Raw genomic sequence first — 18,739 nt, forward strand, 5'->3', positions numbered from 1 at the left:
ACGCGCGATGACGCTCTGACAAGATGGCAACTCAGCTCGACCCGACTTTACGCTTCAAAACTGCTCTTCAGAATCCTATGGGTGACGTCACGGACACTACGTCCATATGTTTTTACAGTCTATGGTCTTACCCCTACACTATTGCCACTCTAAATAATACTGTGATTTCTGCTATTTTGTATGGCCCAACCAGATGTTTAGCAAACAAGACTGTTTATTTGTACATATAAATGGCATCTACTAGTAACATTTTTCTGAGAGAGGACCCACCCACATTCTTTTTGCTTCCGACACCCATGATCGTATAAACAAGTGAATGATAGAACTGACTTCTGTCTTTTTTTCTGCTCAGTGTTTTTAATGTTGACATTTAACCTCATTGAACTGATTCTGACTACTTTATATGTTTATTTTAGACCAGATGGAAGTGAAGGAGCAACGACACAAACTAAATGACATAAGGAAACTCTGTGTCTTCAAAACTCAAGAAACAAAAGCCAAAGAAAAACCATTCAACTGTGTTCAGTGTGGAAAGAGTTTTACTCACCCATCAGGTCTCAGTGTTCATCTGCGGATTCACTCTGGAGAAAAAACATTTAACTGTGATCAGTGTGGGAAAGATTTTAAATTATCATCACATCTAAAACAACACCTGGTAGTTCATTCAGATGAGAAGCCTCATGTGTGTTCTCTCTGTGGAAAGAGTTTTTCACGACTGAAGAATTTTAAACTTCACCAGAAAACACATGATGAAGTGAGAGATCATGTGTGTTGTGACTGTGGGAAGAGTTTTACTACAACTAGTCAGCTGAAACAGCACCAAATAATTCACACTGGAGAAAAACCTTACAATTGCTCATATTGTGACAAGAGTTTCACTCGGTTTGGATCCCTGAAATCACATGAGCGAGTTCATACTGGAGAGAAGCCGTACCACTGCACTCAGTGTGAGAAGAGTTTCAAACATTCAACAGGTCTTAGGAATCATCTGTTTATTCACTCTGGAGAAAAGCCCTTTAACTGTGATCAGTGTGGTAAAGGTTTTAAATTATCGTCACATCTAAAACAACACCTGATAGTTCATTCAGGTGAGAGACCTCATGTGTGTCCTCTCTGTGGAAAGAGTTTTCCGCGGCTGGAATGTTTTAAACTGCACCAGAAAACACATGATGGAGTGAGAGATCATGTGTGTTTGGACTGTGGAATTAGCTTTACTACATCTACTCATCTGAAACTGCACCAAAGAACTCATACTGGAGAAAAACCTTACAAGTGCTCATATTGTGACAAGAGTTTCACTCATTCTGGAAACCTGAAAAGGCATGAGCGAGTTCATACTGGAGAGAAGCTGTAATACTGTACTCAGTGTGAGAAGAGTTTTAAACATTTATCAATGCTTCAAACTCATATTAAAATTTTTTCAAGTGAGCAACATTTGTTTTTTATATATATATATAGGCTGCAGAACAAAAGCCAAATATATTATCAACCTTATTAGGCGAACTCAAATGAAAGTGTTCCCACATTTCAGAACCATGACAGTCTCGCAACAATAAACTAGCACAATACAACAGTTCTAACAACTCGTGTCGCGCATTTTTAAACCTTTTTGAATTAGAGTACGAAGCAGTCACGTGTGTGTGTGAAGCGAAGCTTCGGACGTCATTGGTCACGTGATTTTGATATCAAGCAAACGAATCAAGCATCGATACAAAGCTTCACTGAAAATCGTTTCATTTTTTTGATACACGCTTCGGAGCTTTGGTGTCACTGCTAACCTCACTATTTTTATGTCTGTTCATAGTCAAGTCTGGTATAATTAATTAACGCCGACGATAGCATCGTCCATCGCAATGCTAACTTGTTGTACAAAGCCGAGATGTGACGTAATTTCGGCTTTCGTTACAGACAAGGTACAAAAGAGATTCTAGCACACTCATTTTTACCTTGGCATCATTTCGGCTTTGTACACCGAAGTGGGAGCTGGAACTATTCTTTCATCCCCCATTACTAGCAGCAAACTATATTAACGTTAAACGGTAACTTCAGTGATTTAGCATTAAGCTTTGTATCAGTAGAAACCCGGTAGTATATTCAAATTATGGTAGTTCTCCCCCTCATATCCCCCTGAGACGAGATAATTATGCATTTTATTTCTGGAAAAAAAATCCTCTGATGACGCAAATTTCGTAATTTTTTTTCATCTGAGGATTTTTGGCCAGAGGCTAGAGACTACAGGAGCTAGTTCTGCATGTTTTCAACCCGCCCACAGGGGAGGGATCTCACTCACAGAATGTAAATGCACACGACCGCTGCTGCAAAGCTCGGGCATTAATAATGGAGCAAAGTGAGTGTTTCAACTTTTCAATGAATTCCTAAGAAAGTTAAGCATCCACGGGCATGAAATCTAACTCCTGCTGCGTCTGTGACGTGACTTTCGTTCGGCTCACTAACACTTTATTGAAAAGACACGTTCAGTTTTTAATTGCAGTGTCTATTCTCTAACTGAGCGAAATTATTTTATTACTATGAATATCAAAACGATGTTGGGGGCGGTGCCGCGGTGGGTAAGTGATAACCAATAGTTGTGGCTTTGGGAGTGGCCTCGTAGGGCAGCGAAGCAAGTGCATTCTGGGAGTTGTTGTCTTTATCCACATGAGACAAAAATACATTTTCTGTCTTTTATCAGACTAGAAGGCACCAAATTCAAAAATAATTTCACATTTCTACTACATAAATTACAGTTTAAATACACATTAATCTTCCCAGCGCTGAAGTGCCCCTTTAACATTACTGTTATGCTAGTACTTCATATCACTGTTTAAGTTCAGAGATAAAACTGCAATCTTTTTTTTTTAAAGGGTTAGTTCACCCAAAAATGAAAATTCTGTCATTAATTACTTACCCTCATGTCGTTCGACACCCGTCAGACCTCCGTTCATCTTCGGAACAGAAATGAAGATATTTTAGTTGAAATCTGATGGCTCTGAAAGGCCTCCATTGGCACAATGGCACTTTACACTTTCAAGACCCTTAAAAGGTACTAAAGACGTCGTTACAAACTCCATCTCACTACAGTGGTTCTAAAATAACTTTATGAATCGGCGAGAATAGTTTTTGTGCGCAAAAAACCCTAAATAACGACTTACATAGTGATGACGATTTCAAAACAAGGCATCATGAAGCTTCGAAGCGTTATGAATCAGCGAGTCGAATCAGCGGTTTGAATCGCCAAATTTCAGCAGTTTGGCGGTTTGACACGCGATCTGAATCATGATTCGGCTCACTGATTCATAACGCTTCGAAGCTTCATGATGCCTTGTTTTGAAATCTGGAAAGGTTGGTGGTTCGATCCCCGGTTCCACCTGACCAAGTGTCGAGGTGTCCATGAGCAAGACACCTAACCCCAGCTGCTCCCGACGAGCTGGATGGCACCTTGCATGGCTGACACCGCCGTCGGTGTGTGAATGGGTAAATTTGAGGCAAATGTAAAGCGCTTTGGATGGCCATTGGTCTGTTAAAAGCGCTATATAAATGCAGTCCATCTACTTCATCGTATCAATGTGTGCTCGACAAGACCGTTTTGTGCTTGACCGCCACCAAGTCGTGTTTTACTGTCACTTCAGCAGCTCCAGGCACGTGAACAAAAGCGCTGATCTCATTGGTCGGACAGTTTTTAACGTCGGTGTGCACACTCACATTGGCGCCCTTTGTTTAGTCACAAGGCATTAAACATCGGCGTTAAACGCACACTAAAATCGTCCCGTGTAACCAGGCCTTAAGGTCGTTGTCCTGTTGGAAGAGGAACCTGAGGTCCAGAGCGCTCTGGAGCAGGTTTTCATCAAGGGTGTCTCTGTGCATTGCTGCATTCATCTTTCCCTCGATCCTGACTAGTCTCCCATTCCTGTCACTGAAAAACATCCCCACAGCATGATGCTGCCACCTCCATGCTTCACTGTCAGGATGGTATTGGCCAGGTGATGAGCCGTGCCTGTTTTCCTCCAGACATGACGCTTGCCATTCAGGCCAAAGAGTTCAATCTTTGTTTCATCAGACCAGAGACTTTTGTTTCTCGTGGTCCTTCAGGTGCCTTTTGGCAAACTCCAGGCGGCCTTTTACTGAGGAGTGGCTTCCGTCTGGCCACTCTACCATACACGCCTGATTGGTGAAGTGCTGCAGAGATGGTTGTTCTTCTGGAAAGTTCTCCTCTCCACTGAGAAACGCTGGAGCAATGACAGAGTGACCATCGGGTTATTGGTCACTTGGTCCATTTTGGCATAAGGCTGTAACATAACAAAATGTGGAAAAAGTGAAGCGCTGTGAATACTTTCTGGATGCACTGTACATTTAAAAGGGTAGTAAAAGCTCAAGTCAATTTTAGCAAACCAAGTCAACTTTAATCACATAAAACTAAATTTTCCAACAACAAAATTGTGGCCAGTGAAAATGCTGAGTGGCTAGTAACTTTGGAAAACTTCTAGCCACAGTGGCTGGTGAGCAAAAAAGTTAATGTCAAGCCCATGTCATATCTATGATGATAGTGTATTTTATGAAGGTAAATTGATGCCTTAAAGAATCGCAAGCGCAGGGTAAGATTTGTAAAAGTGTACATAAGAATGCAAGCGTAAATTAAATTTGTATGCGCAAGATAAGTTTTGTAAAGGTGTAAATTGCCTTTCAAGTGTAAGAAAAAAATATTTGCAGCATTTTACTGTTATTCGTAAGTGTAATTCATGTATTGTGAAACTGCAGCTTCACACTTGAAAGGCAATTTACACCTTTACAAAACTTATCTTGCGCATACAAATTTAATTTACGCTTGCAATCTTATGTACACTTTTACAAATCTTACCCTGCGCTTGCGATTCTTTAAGGCATCAATTTACCTTCATAGTATTTGCTCTGTAACAGTGCAGAGATTAAAGTGTCCCTATTATGCTATTTTAAATGTTTAAATTTTGTTTGTGTGTTAGAAACCTATTATCATACTTTATTTCAGCTCTGGATCTTCTTCAGCACTTATACTCACTCAGTGATTCAAACAGTAAAAAGTCCTCAACCTTTTGACGTGCATCAAAGTGTTGTTTTTCTTTATTTGTTGTGCACGTTGACCTTTTACATTCACAAACAGCTGTATAACACACTGCCTGAAATGTGGTATTCTTAAAGCATAATAGGGGCATATATTCTATGCGGCCCCTTTAAGAAACATTACATCGCGCGCACTGATGCGCAGAAGAGAGAAGCGCGAGAGACGGTCAGAAACTTCCACACTCCAGCTCAGGTGGTGGCGGTAATGCACCGAAAGCTGATCTGACAACCGGCAATAAATTAAGAAGAAGAGACGAGACGAGCGAGAAGAAGCTTTGAAACTTGCACAGATGAAGCTGAAAGCGACGCTGTTAACGATCGTGAATGAAGGACAAATGTGGAATATTTTCTGCGGATGCCTTATATTTCCAGTCTGCAGGTGAGAGATGTTTCTCAGATTACAGAGTTTAACATTTATCAGCTCCAGAGTTTACATGTTAAAGGACCAATGTAATGAAATGTGTGTCCTGGTTTATTATTAGAGAGTAATAATATGTTGGCAGAGAGTTTTTCACAGACTCTGACTCTATTACACCATTAAAATGTGCTTAATGTGCCACTTTACAGAAGATCTCAGACCTCAGCATAATGAATGAGGTGAAAACAGGGAACTTTTGGAGACAAAGAGACTTTTCAGCAGCTCAGCTAAACATGATGGTCCTGTTGTTTCTCTCAGACGTTGGACAGGAATTGAACAAACCTTGTTTTAAATGCAATTAATATCTAACCTGTATCAAAATGCTCCATATTCCTGATAGAAAACGTTTAAGTACAAGTGTACACATAGTTAAGGGAATTCAGCATAAATTCAGTAACTTATCTTTGATTTTTCCAGATCTGGTCCTGTGGGCGTCAGTATCTCACAGTGATCACAGTTCACACCTGCAGTGAAGCCCCTCCCACAACAATTCACCAATAAATACTGGAAATATTCACATCATCCTACAAGAGAAGGACAAACTCCAGTTGTAGCAGCTGAAATCTGTGTGACTGTTAAAGATGGAGTTTATTGAAGACATGAGTTATCCAGAATAAAACATGAAGATACTGAGGAACAAATAGGTTGGTGTCCATTCTTGATTCTTCATTATTGACTGCTTTAGTAGCTGTGAAATAATAATCAGTAATGGATGATAAATGCTTCTAAATGATCACAACCCAGTTTTAATCGTATTAATAAGTGAATGACAGAAGTGACTTTTGCACATCAAAGATACTTGATGCTCACACTGACAGATATCAGGGGGCGTATTACAGAACCATCTTAACTTTAGAATCCTATCTTATCTGTTTGGTAACCATGGCAATTTCAGTTAGGACTGCATTTCGGACAAAGGCTATTACAGAATGACATTTCTTAAGTGCTTAATCTTATCTTAACTATGGGTAGGAAACGGGTATTACAGAAGCATCCTAACTCGACAAAAAAATCCTAAAAGCTAACTTAACTCTAGGACAACCCCACTGGTGTCCAACTTCAAACCTTTTTAAAATGTAATGGTAAAAATCACAGTACAAAAAGCCTTTTTCGAGAGAGCGTTACATTTATTAATTATATACAGTGGGGCAAAAAAGTATTTAGTCAGCCACCAATTGTACAAGTTCTCCCACTTAAAAAGATGAGAGAGGCCTGTAATTTTCATCATAGGTACTCTTCAACTATGAGAGAAAAATCCAGAAAATCATTGTCTGATTTTTAAAGAATTTATTGGAAAATAAGAATTTCACTGGAATTAAAAGCATGCGGTTGTTTTTCCATTTTGATTTTAGGTTTACCTCAGAAGCAGTTTGTGCGTGGTTGGTTGGTTGGTAACAGACCTGACAGCTGATTACCGAACTCGATTGAGGGGTGTAAGATTTCCTAACTACAGATAAGATGAGTAAGATAGGCAGTACCATCGCAAGGGCTGTGCCAAGTGTGCAATCGCACAGTGCCTCGCAAAGTAAAATACAGCTGACTTGATGTAAAAGCCGACAGTTAAAGTTTGTTTTTGTCCTTCAAAATACTATAATAGTTAAAAAGACATAGCTAAAAATGTGTATCATGATGCTGTATTATTCTGCTTGTTAAAAATGCTATGCAGTAACTACAATAGGCTACAATATTTCTCTTTGCGTGAGACTGTGCATGTGACAGTGATTCATGCGCATACATGTCAGTCAGCGGGCATCGCACCTCAAGTTAGAAAGCTTTAATCAATCCATTCAAATTAGATTTTGGCTGCCTCTGAAATGGGTTAACCCATAGATATTTAGCTACCTAAGAAGTTCAAGTAAATAGGCTACACTAGAAATGCGTGCTCATTGAAGGATGTGCATGTATTGTATGGACGGAGAAAGCAGGACGCCTGCATTTCATCTGACGGTACGCACAAAAGTTTTTTTTATTTAACACTGTAAAGTTAAATAACCATATAGCCTAACTATTACGCACCTTTTGGAGCATCAGTGCCGCAGAACGAGTAAAGCCTTTAGGCTACTTTATCTCTAGACGTTTTAAACGTTTTTAAATGTGAAAACTGCAAAAAGCAATTCAATTTTCAGACATCCATTTAGCGCATGTTCACAGAGGAAAACAACTGAAAAACAGCGCTGGTTGTTCTCTCAATACTGTCTGTTTATTTTACTGAGTGAGAAATCGCTTCAGATGATTAAATGAGAGAAAGGATTCAGGCCGTTTTGCAAACGCGTGTGACCAATTCATACAACATAATTTAAGCGTCAAAATGTGCGCACTGTGCAGTTTAGGTAGCCTACAGTTTAACTTCTTGAACCTAATGCTGTTAAACTGAATTTATTTTATTTTCCCCCTTAAATATCCACATACACAACAAATAATTTGTCACTATAGCAACACACCCCCGTTAATATACCCCTGGGCCTCGCACATCACGTTCGCACAGGGCCTCGCACCCCCCTTGCGACGGGCCTGAAGATAGGATAAGAATCCTAAATCAAGTTAAGATTTGCTTCTGCAGTGTTCCCTTACGAGAGTACTCTCGTATTGCGTTTTGCTAAAACGCTTATGGGGGAATTCCTTTCCTCGAGATATTGAAGCAAATTTTTATCCAAAGATACCATGTACATGCAGTGCAGCTGCACAACTCTCAGCAGGAAGCAGCTGCGTGCTGATTGGCTGTGCCGCTGCAACTGCAGCAACCTATGGTGAGACCGCGGGGCGGGACGGACCAATCAGGTCCTTCTAAATTCCCGCCACAAGGGGCAACAGAATTTGCATAGTCAAGGGTATATAAGACCCCGTCTCGCAAGGTTAGTCAGATTAATTCTTCTTCAGCGACTGCTATCGCTGAGCTCCGGATCGAAGCCCGCCGTCGAAACGCTACCAGCGGAATTCCTGCAGCCCTGAGGACGACGGATTCCAACCTGGTCTCCGCCTTCAGCCGCCTGCTGTTCCAGCTGTGCCATCCGGCGTCAAAATATCCTTTATACTATGTATATGTGTGTACTTGATGTGTGCGTTGCTGCCAACGCCACTTTTAAGAGCTTACTAGCTCTCCACCTCTCTTCTCTCGTGTCCGCCGCGTGTTTACACCGCAAACAGAGAACATTGGTCTTCCGCCGCTTCAAATAAAGCCGCGGACAGACGGAGCGCTCCTCTTCTCTCGTTCCATCGCGCTGAAATGCGCCGCGGACAGAGAATGTTATATCCCCGCCGCTCTATGGCGCCGCGGACATACGGAGCTCTCCCTTTCTCTCGTTCCGTCGCGCTGAGAAGCGCCGCGGACGGAGAATGTTATATCCCCGCTGCGGACATACGGAGCTCTCCCTTTCTCTCATTCCGTCGCGCTGAAATGTGCCGCGGACAGATAATGTTATATCCCCGCCGCACTGATGTCGCCGCGGACATACGGAGCTCTTCACTCGCCTTCCTCTCTCTCCTCCGCCGCTCTAAAATGGCCGTGGACAGAGAATGCTGTATCCCCGGCGTGCTAATGGCGGCGCGGACATACGGGCTCTTCACTCGCCTTCTTCTCTTACTTCCGCCGTCCTGAAAATGACCGCTGACAGAGAATGTTATACTGCCGCCACGCGGATAGCGCCGCGGACAGAAGATGTACACTTCTGCACACAAGTGAACTCAACCCAAGCTCTCCTCACTCTTCTTCTCTCTCGCTCCGACGCCCTGATATGCCGCGGACAGAGAATGCTAGAGGAGACAAGCGAACTCAGGCTGCTGGATATATCGAGAACGCGCTTACGTCACAGCCGTTCTCGCTGCAGCGCGCACTTGCTGCCAAAGGTAAACAGCCTTATATGGCAGCGCGCGCTCTCTGCACAGCGCGTGTCGCTGACTAGAGCACGTCATAACACGCGCTCTCCGTCTAGAGCATAACGGTGTCATAAAATGGCTGCCAAGCTTGCGCCTTTTTTCCCCTCAAATATCACTATTCAGGCGGCTGGAGTGGTTCAACACTGTAGGTAATGTGTCCACTACATAGTGTGCACTCCTGCATAAGCACTGTTAATTCAGTGCCACAAAATCACTCAATAAACCTGATATTCTCCCAGTTCCCTTAGTTCAGGTGACTGGAGATGTAATATTGCAATAACTAGCCTGTGGTCAAACATGCTCGGTTGCACATTGACGCTGTTATGCGTTTACCTCTGTGAATTTGCTCGCTGGCGTATGCCGCGAGTACTCTAATGTAGTGGCGCCCATTATACAGTACCACACATTATTTACAATGAATCAGAGCTTTGCTAGTGGCTAGGCAGACCCGCGCCTGCAGAGCACGCGCTATCCATTAGCCCTGCCGCTAACGTGCACGTGGACTAATCCGCAAGAATGCGTCCACTTTACAGTAACACTATCCAAACACAGTGTTACGAGTTCATCTGTAGGCAGGTGCCAACATCAAAGTTGTACCCCTACACTCAAGCACTTCCCTATGTTCCCCAGCTCCCTGCACTCAGGCGGCTGGAAACATCATTCCCACAATCGACGAGCCCGCAAACAAACGCGCTCGCCTGTACACATGCACCATTTCCCCGGCGACGCAATTAAAGCGTTCGCCGCTATTCTGCGTTCTCCGGCCCCCTGCACTCAGGCGGCTGGGAACATTATTTCCACAGTCTATGAGCCTGTGAGCAACGTGCTCTTCTGTACACAAACACAATCCCCTTGGTAAGCGCCACTTCCACGGCGACCCAAATAAGGCGTGCGTCACCATTCAGTGCACGCCGCCTCTCACAGTACTACTAGCACAATGCAACCGGGCTAACAGGTCCCTGTTACTCAGTGACCCACCCCACAAATTAATTCAACCCTTGGCTTCGATAACAAGGTTACTCGCTACAGTTCGCTCACAGACCACCGTGCTTTCGCACTATGGTAGAGACAGCGGTGAGAAGCGACATGAGTCACGTGCTTCGAACCGAAATATCAAACTGTTAAATAAAGGGAGCGGTGGAAACCGTGCACCCCTCACAGAGCGAGTCAGGCTTTTACAGTCGCTACTTCCTTGTGCCAAAAGAAGGGTGGTGGTCTCAGGCCATTCTAGATCTCAGACATCTGAACAAAGTCCTTATATGCGCCCGTTCAGAATGTTGAGAATGAAACAAATCCTCGCGCACATTCGCCCGGGAGATTGGTTTTACAGAGTTTAGCTCAAGCCCCAATTAAAACACCTGAACCAGCTAATCAAGGTCTTACTTGGGCCTAGTAAGACACTGATTAGCTGGTTCAGGTGTGTTTTATTTGGGGCTGGAACTAAACTCTGCAGGACAGTGGCCCTCCAGGACCGAGTTTGGAGAACCCTGATCTAGAGGATGCCTTTTTCCACATACAAATAGCCCCTCATCACAGGCCATTCTTGACATTTGCCTTCGAGGGGAAAGTATACCAATACAAGGTGCTACCTTTTGGTCTATCTCTGGCTCCCCGCAGGTTTACGAAGTGCATGGAAGCGGCGCTTACCCCGCTGAGGCTTCGGGGAATGAGAATTCTCTATTATCTCGACGACTGGCTCATAATGGCTCAGTCAGAGATACAGTTATTAAACCACAGATCTGGGCTTCTCAACCATTTAGAATGCTTGGGACTCAGAATCAACGTGGCAAAGAGTTCATTGTCTCCACACAGAACGTTTCGTTTCTGGGAACAGTATTGGACTCACTGCAGATGAGCGTGCGACTGACGTCACAGCGCGCGCTCTCTGTTCAGAACCGAGCGGTTCCCCTCAGGTCCAGTGCGCGCATTCCTCTCAAACACTTTCAGAGGATGCTGGGTCTCATGGCCTCGGCGGCGCCAGTTCTCAGACTAGGTCTGTTGCACATGCGCCCCCTACAGCACTGGCTGAATTGCCGCGTTCCAGCTCACGCATGGCTCTCGGGCCGATAGCAAATCAAGGTAGACCACAGCTGTATGTTGGCTCTGGCTCCTTGGGAAAAATCCCGTCTGGTACCAGACGGGCGTGAGTTTGGGCACTGTTACGAAGTGGAAAGTTATCTCGACAGATGCATCCAACCTAGGTTGGGGAGCCCTTCACGAGGGCAGGCCAGTCTCCGGTCTCTGGTCAGACTCGGAGAGGAGCCTATACATAAACTGTCTAGAGATGAAAGCGGTCACGCTATCGCTAAGAGCTTTCCTTCCGTACAAAAAGCACCACCATGTCCTGGTCCGAACGGACAGCAGGTCGGTGGTAGCCTAAATAAATCACCAAGGCCTGAAATCTATCGATCTGCACACAATGGCGGAAGAAGTCCTAATATGGGCAGAGCACAATCTGAGCTCGCTGAGAGCGACTCATGTGCCAGGCATTATGAATTTGGGTCCGGACATGCTGTCCAGGGGCAAAGTGTCCCCTGCAGAGTGGTCTCTTCACCCACATGCAATTCAAACAATTGGGGCAGGTTTGGAGAGGCAAAAGTGGATCTTTTCGCCTCACAAGACTATGCTCAATGCCGAATATATTTCTCCAAGCACAAGGATGCGTTGGTCCACGAATGGCCCAACCTTCCTCTTTATGCTTTTCCCCCAATCTCAATGTTACCTCAGGTCATAGAAAGGATCAGGGAGAGCAAATGGGCTGTGTTTTTAATAGCCCCGCTTTGGAGAAATCAACCTTGGTTCTCACTACTGAGTCAGATGTCAGATACAGATTCGTGGCCGATCCCGCTGAGGAGAGACCTCCTCATGCAGGCGGAACGGCAGATCTGGCATCCCCGTCCCGATCTATGGGCGCTTCATGTCTGGCCCATCATCGGGTACATGAGAACCTCTCTGAAAATGTATTGAATACTATTACTGAAGCTAGAGCCCCCGCGACCAGGTGGGTCTATTCAGGCAAATAGTCAGTCTTTTCGGACTGGTGTAAAGCGCGAAGTCTGACCCCACATGATTGTGAAGTGTCAGAAGTGCTTACATTTTTACAAGAGCTTCTGGACGCGGGTCGTTCCCCCTCCACGCTCAAATTTATGTGGCTGCTATAGCAGCGTATCACATTCAAGTGAACGGACTGTCACTGGTAAAGAACGATCTTATTGTTTGCTTCCTTAAAGGGGCTAGAAGGCTTCACCCACCTCGCCCCCCTTCAGTCCCTATATGGGACCTGTCCAGGGTCCTGGATGCCATGAAGAGCTCTGCATTTGAGCCTCTGCATTCGGTGAGCTTAAATCTCCTGTCACTAAAGACTGCTTTTCTGTTAGCGATCGCGTCAGTTAAGCAAGTGGGTGATCTGTACTCGCTCTCTGTGAGCGCCTCTTGTCTGGAATTTGGGCCAAACGACTCCAAAGTCGTCCTCAAACCAAGACATGGATATATACCTAAGTGCTTTCAACTCCGTTCAGAGCACAGGTCATTCTCTCTTCAGCACTTTCATCGTTGTTAGATGAAGATGCTAATTTGCTCTGTCCTGTCAGAGCGCTGAGAATATACATAGAGCGTTCCGCTGCTTAGGCAACTGAACAGCTCTTTGTATGCTTTGGCGGCCGCACCCGAGGGTACGCGGTTACAAAGCAGACCTTGTCACGATGGATAGTGGATGCTATCTCACTGGCCTATGAGTCTAAAGATCTCAGCTGCCCTTTAGGCATCAATGCCCATTCTACTAGAGGCATGGCCTCTTCGTGGGCTTGGTCTACTGGCATTTCTCTGAATGATATCTGTGTGGCGGCAGGCTGGGCCTCCCCGTCCACTTTTATCAGATTTTATAATTTAGATGTCCCGGCCTTATAGGCTGGGCTTCTTGCTGTGTACAGATTTAACCCCTTAAGGCTCAAAGTCCGGTCTGGGTTAAATATTGTATAAGTCATAGCACGTTCCTTATACGGCTCGAATTATCTGGCCATTCATTATTCCTGGCCCGACTATGTCTGGTCTATACATTATATTATTACACGTATATCGTGTTCATTCTCATTAAGGGCCCGACTCAGGTCTGGCTCATTTTGGGACTTCTTGATATCATTACGGGCCCACCTAGGTTGGCCTGGGTTTGGTGTCGTCGGCTTTAGAGCCGTTAAGCAAGCACGGCGTTTTGCATTGGTCCCCCATAAGCGTTTTAGCAAAACCCAATACGAGAGTACTCTCGTAAGGGAACGCTTCGGTTACTAACGTATCCTCGGTTCCCTAAGATGAGGGAACGAGTATTGCGTTTTGCTTGCTTACTTGCTCAGGAGTCGCTTCAGTCGATTAACCTGACTAACCTTGCGAGACGGGGTCTTATATACCTTTGACTATGCAAATTCTGTTGCCCCTTGTGGCGGGAATTTAGAAGGACCTGATTGGTCCGTCCCGCCCCGCGGTCTCGCCATAGGTTGCTGCAGTTGCAGCGGCACAGCCAATCAGCACGCAGCTGCTTCCTGCTGAGAGTTGTGCAGCTGCACTGTGTGTACATGGTATTTTTGGATAAAAATTTGCTTCAATATCTCGAGGAAAGGAATTCCCCCATAAGCGTTTTAGCAAAACGCAATACTCGTTCCCTCATCTTAGGGAACCAAGGTTACGTTAGTAAACGCAGCGTTTCCCCTAGGATTTTTTTCAGAGGGGGTGGTAAGACCTCCTGAAACTACTAGTGTCGCGGAGCGGGAGTGTCGCGGTGTTGTCATAGACACGGCGCGCAGTAGACAGTAAATTTGGTAAATAAATATATTTATTTGTACATCACACAACTATTTAAAACACAAAAGAGGTTGGTTTTGCTTGAGTTTGTTTCTCCGGATTTTGTTGCTTTTAAGAAACAAAAACAAAAACAAATTTTTGCCTGTTTAGGTTTGTCACCTTGCTCCATTTCTCTTCAACATTTTACCAGTGGCGGTTCTAGGGGGAGGCCAGGGGGGCAGTGCCCCCGTGTCAACAAGTTTGGCCCCCTCTCTGGCCCCCCTAAATTTGGAATCATATCGAACCAAACAATTTTCTGAAACTGGTTGCAATGTGCAGGTTTTACTGTGACGGTATGTGATGAAAAGAGCACTTTATTGTGTCATAACCAATAACCAATGCAGAGAAGCAATGAGTAGTCTGTTTATGAATGATCCGTCACTCAGTCTGCATTTGCTCAAAAAGTTGTAAAACGGTTGCTACGCACTTGATTATAGATAAAATAAGCTCTCTTTATACACGTTGTGTTGTGTGTAACTTCATCCATATGCAGCAGTGATACTGTAGATTAATGTTCCTGATTTGACGACTTTGAATTCCATTCCGTCATTTCGTCCATTTAAACATACTTGTAGTTAAAATATATTTTTTCAATGGCTAATTTCTCAGAACACGTCCACATATGTAATCTTTGATCATATTCTGAATTAGGAAGATGCAGCCAAAGATAAATTATGACCAACGCAATGAAAGAACCGTTCATGTGCGACTATGACAGAGATGTGTTTCACCACAGAGATGGGCATACCCGAGAAAAGATACAGAAAATAATAGTAATGTACTGATCATGATTTTACATGGCCGATTCCGATACCGATTTTTTTCAAGAAAACTGGCCGATACTGATTTCTGATTGTTGTTTTTTTAAGTATACATGAACAAGATGTTTATTTGGTATTTAACAGGCTATATTGGCTTTTGGCTAATGAAAACAAGACAGCAATCAGAAATTAACGGGAAATTTAATTGGAAATTAAAAGGCTGAAAGGTTAAATTAAAGGCAACAACTGCATATTCTGCAATCCAAACAAAGATGTTACATAAATCAGCATTTGTTTTTAAATTCAGTGTAAAGAAAAAAAGTCTTTACCAGTTAAATTAAATTAAACCAAAGTATATAATTGTTCCAAAATGTTAAATCAAATAATGTTTAGTGCAACGAAAAAAACTAAGATGCTACAGCAGGTGCTTTTTAAATCAAATTAAGTCAATGTAATTTTAAGGTAAAATAAAAATGATCATCCTATAGGCTACAGAACTGATAGTATTTCATTTCAAAAGTGCATGCATGTTCTTCTTTAGGCTACAAAAATAAGTATTTCAGCTTTGTCACAAGTTAGTCTGTTTCGTTCTCATCCGATCCAACACGTGAGAATCTGAGATGAACAAACGCTCACTATCTACACTTGTGCAGGGCGCGGAGAGGCAACTTCAGCTCGCACAGGAAAGCGGATCTTCATTCCCTTCAGCGTATCTTGTCTCTTCCCTCAGTTCTCCAGTTTCCGTTTGTAACACACAAGTGACATGTTCGCGAATTATTGCAATATAGGCGTATGCGCACGCGGGAACACTTCCGGAAAAATCGGCAGGAAAAATACAAAGAAAACCAATCGCGCGCTAGAAGCAAAAACCGGCCGGTTCCGATTTTTGGCCGGTCAACCAGTGCATCCCTAGAAAATAATATAATTTCAGTCTTATTCACATATAGCGAGAAATAATATTATTTTATCCAATTGTCCAGTGTTGCTTATAGAGTATTAGATTGTTTTTATGCCTATGCTAACTTTGCAAAGAGTCCGCTAACAGAGAGCAGGTAGGCTACAAAACATGTAAAATAAATGGTTTAGTTTTACTTTTATAAATTGAGCATGCATGATCATATTACAGATACATTACTTTTCAAATAAATAAATGAACTTGAAATGATTTTACTTCACGTGTAGAGACTGCAGAGTGATACAGTACATGGCCAAATAAAAAAGACTTTCGATAATCCGGAAAATAAGTTAAAGGGTTAGTTCCCCCAAAAATAAAATAAAAATACCTAATTTAACTCGCACTCGTGTTGTTCCAAATATCGTTACCCAAACCATTTCAGTGCTTAGTTAGAATGTCCATAAAATTCAAGATATGCAGCAAAAATGCCCCTGTTTGAGTTTTAGTCTCAGAGCGTTTTTACACTGGGCACGTTTGTTGTGGTCCGCGTCAGAGCGCGTTCTACACCGCGAATACACCACAGGCTCCCTCTCGCTCGTATCCAAGGTAAATCATCAACACTATCATCCCTTACATGCGTTTTCTTGAACTAAATACATCGTCATCTGATAAAATTAATGCGCAGGTTACTTTTCTTGCACACCAGAGTCCTTGTTGATTTTACATTCACATGAATCGCAGCACAGCTCGAGCGCAATTTGCACAACCGCACTCAGACCACCTCCTTCAGGCAGTCTCGAATTCAGTTCCCCTGAGCTCAGCTCACCCGGGTCCGCATGACAACTTTCACATTACCAATTATTAAAACTAAACTGCCAGTGTGAAAACGCCCTCAAATTTACATCATGATATAGACTATAGTATAAGCAATATAACATGAGTAACGAGAGCAATATCACACAAGTTCTGTTTTTCTACCCAGAATAGCATGAGTGCAAATGCGATAATGATCTTATACAACAGTTGAATAAAATAAATAAGTTAATATTGTGTTCAACATAAGAAAGTCATATTTGGAACGACATGGGGGTGAGTAAATGGTGATAGAATTTTCATTTTTAGGTGAACTACTAACTACTGGTTAAGATAAATGTTAACGTGTGCCCCCTAAAAGCTCAAGTGGCCCCTGCCCGGCCCCCCTAGTTACCGTGGTCTAGAACCGCCACTGCATTTTACCCCTAAAGTTACTACATGGAGCTCGCAAATCCATTTTTTTTATATATATTTCAGGGCTCAATGCTAGGTTAGGGTTAGCTTTTTCATTAAACTTGCAATGTTCAAGTGTTGATTAAAAAATAGAACGTTTCTGTATTATGCCCCCTGATGTTTTGTTTCCTCCTCAGTGTTTTTCATTTTTCATTTTAACCTCATTTAACTGATTCTGACTGCTTTATATGTTTATTTTAGATCAGATGGAAGTGAAGGAGCAACGACACAAACTAAATGACATGAAGAAACTCAGTGACTTCAAAACTCAAGAAACAAAAGCCAAAAAGCTGCACACCTGCTCTCAGTGTGGAAAGAGTTTCCAATGTAAAGGAAACTTTAAAAGACACATGAGAATTCACACCGGAGAGAAACCGCATACATGCACTCAGTGTGGAAAGAGTTTTACTCACCCATCAGATCTCCGTGTTCATCTGCTCATTCACTCTGGAGAAAAGCCATTTAAGTGTGATCAGTGTGGGAAAGATTTTATTTTGTCATCACATCTAAAACGACACCTGATAGTTCATTCAGATGAGAGACCTCATGTGTGTTCTCTCTGTGGAAAGAGTTTTTCACGACTGAAGAATTTTAAACTTCACCAGAAAACACATGATGTAGTGAGAGATCATGTGTGTTGTGACTGTGGGAAGAGCTTTACTACAACTAGTCTTCTGAAACAGCACCAAAGAATTCACACTGGAGAAAAACCTTTCAAGTGCTCATATTGTGAAAAGAGTTTCACTCGGTCTGTAACCCTGAAATCACATGAGCGAGTTCATACTGGAGAGAAGCCATACCACTGTACTCAGTGTAAGAATAGTTTCAAAGATTCATCAGGTCTCTGGAATCATCTGCTCATTCACTCTGGAGAAAAGCCATTTAACTGTGATCAGTGTGGTAAAGATTTTATTTCATCATCACATCTAAAACAACACCTGATAGTTCATTCAGATGAGAGACCTCATGTGTGTTCTCTCTGTGGAAAGAGTTTTTCATGGCTGAACAGTTTTAAACAGCATCAGAAAGTACATGATGAAGTGAGAGATCATGTGTGCTGTGACTGTGGGAAGAGCTTTACTTTATCTTGTCATCTGAAACGGCACCAAAGAACTCATACTGGAGAAAAACCTTATAAGTGCTCATATTGTGACAAGAGTTTCACTCAGTCTGGGCACCTGAAATCACATGAGCGAGTTCATGCTGGAGAGAAGCCGTAATACTGTACTCCGTGTGTGAAGAGTTTTACACGTTTATCAATCCTTCAAACTCATTAAAAATTTTACAAGTGAGCAACATTTGTTTTCTTGTCAAATAGTAAAAACTGTGAGATAAAATATGGAGTTTTCCCACTCAACAGTCAACAACTCTTACAGTGTAATTAAAGTCATGTTTTTATTTTCTGTCAGGATGGATTGTGTGCTAAATAGTAATGTTGTAGCACTCGAGACCACTTTTTAAAGGTCTTGGTCTCGTCTCGGATTCAACCGCATCTCGGTCTCGGACGAAGAGGCCTCAGGATTTTATTTCAAGACCACAATTGAGGGCATATCACAAAATTATTTGTTAACATCATTACTGTGATTAGACATTAAACTTCCAACC

General features: G+C 42.9%; 1 protein-coding gene across 3 annotated transcripts; it reads left to right on the forward strand.

Moving 5' to 3' along the window:
• Positions 1-5,335: 5,335 nt before the first annotated feature.
• On the forward strand, positions 5,336-18,739 carry LOC307129911 (uncharacterized protein). 3 transcript variants are annotated; one of them, XR_013816956.1, is made up of 4 exons: positions 5,341-5,470; positions 5,659-5,688; positions 5,927-6,153; positions 17,336-18,739. XR_013816956.1 is itself a non-coding variant. In XM_079822714.1 (2 exons), exon 2 carries the CDS (start codon positions 17,341-17,343, stop codon positions 18,352-18,354), a length of 1,014 nt encoding a protein of 337 aa, XP_079678840.1. In that variant the 5' UTR covers positions 6,070-6,153; positions 17,336-17,340; the 3' UTR covers positions 18,355-18,733. The 3 variants fall into 3 exon arrangements, 1 of the variants encoding a protein (XP_079678840.1); XR_013816955.1 differs by lacking the exon at positions 5,659-5,688 and having other exon boundaries at positions 5,336-5,470; XM_079822714.1 differs by lacking the exons at positions 5,341-5,470; positions 5,659-5,688 and having other exon boundaries at positions 6,070-6,153; positions 17,336-18,733.

The sequence above is a fragment of the Gobio gobio genome, assembly GCF_949357685.1.
Source record: "Gobio gobio genome assembly, chromosome: 8".
Classification (NCBI taxonomy): Eukaryota; Metazoa; Chordata; class Actinopteri; order Cypriniformes; family Gobionidae; genus Gobio; species Gobio gobio.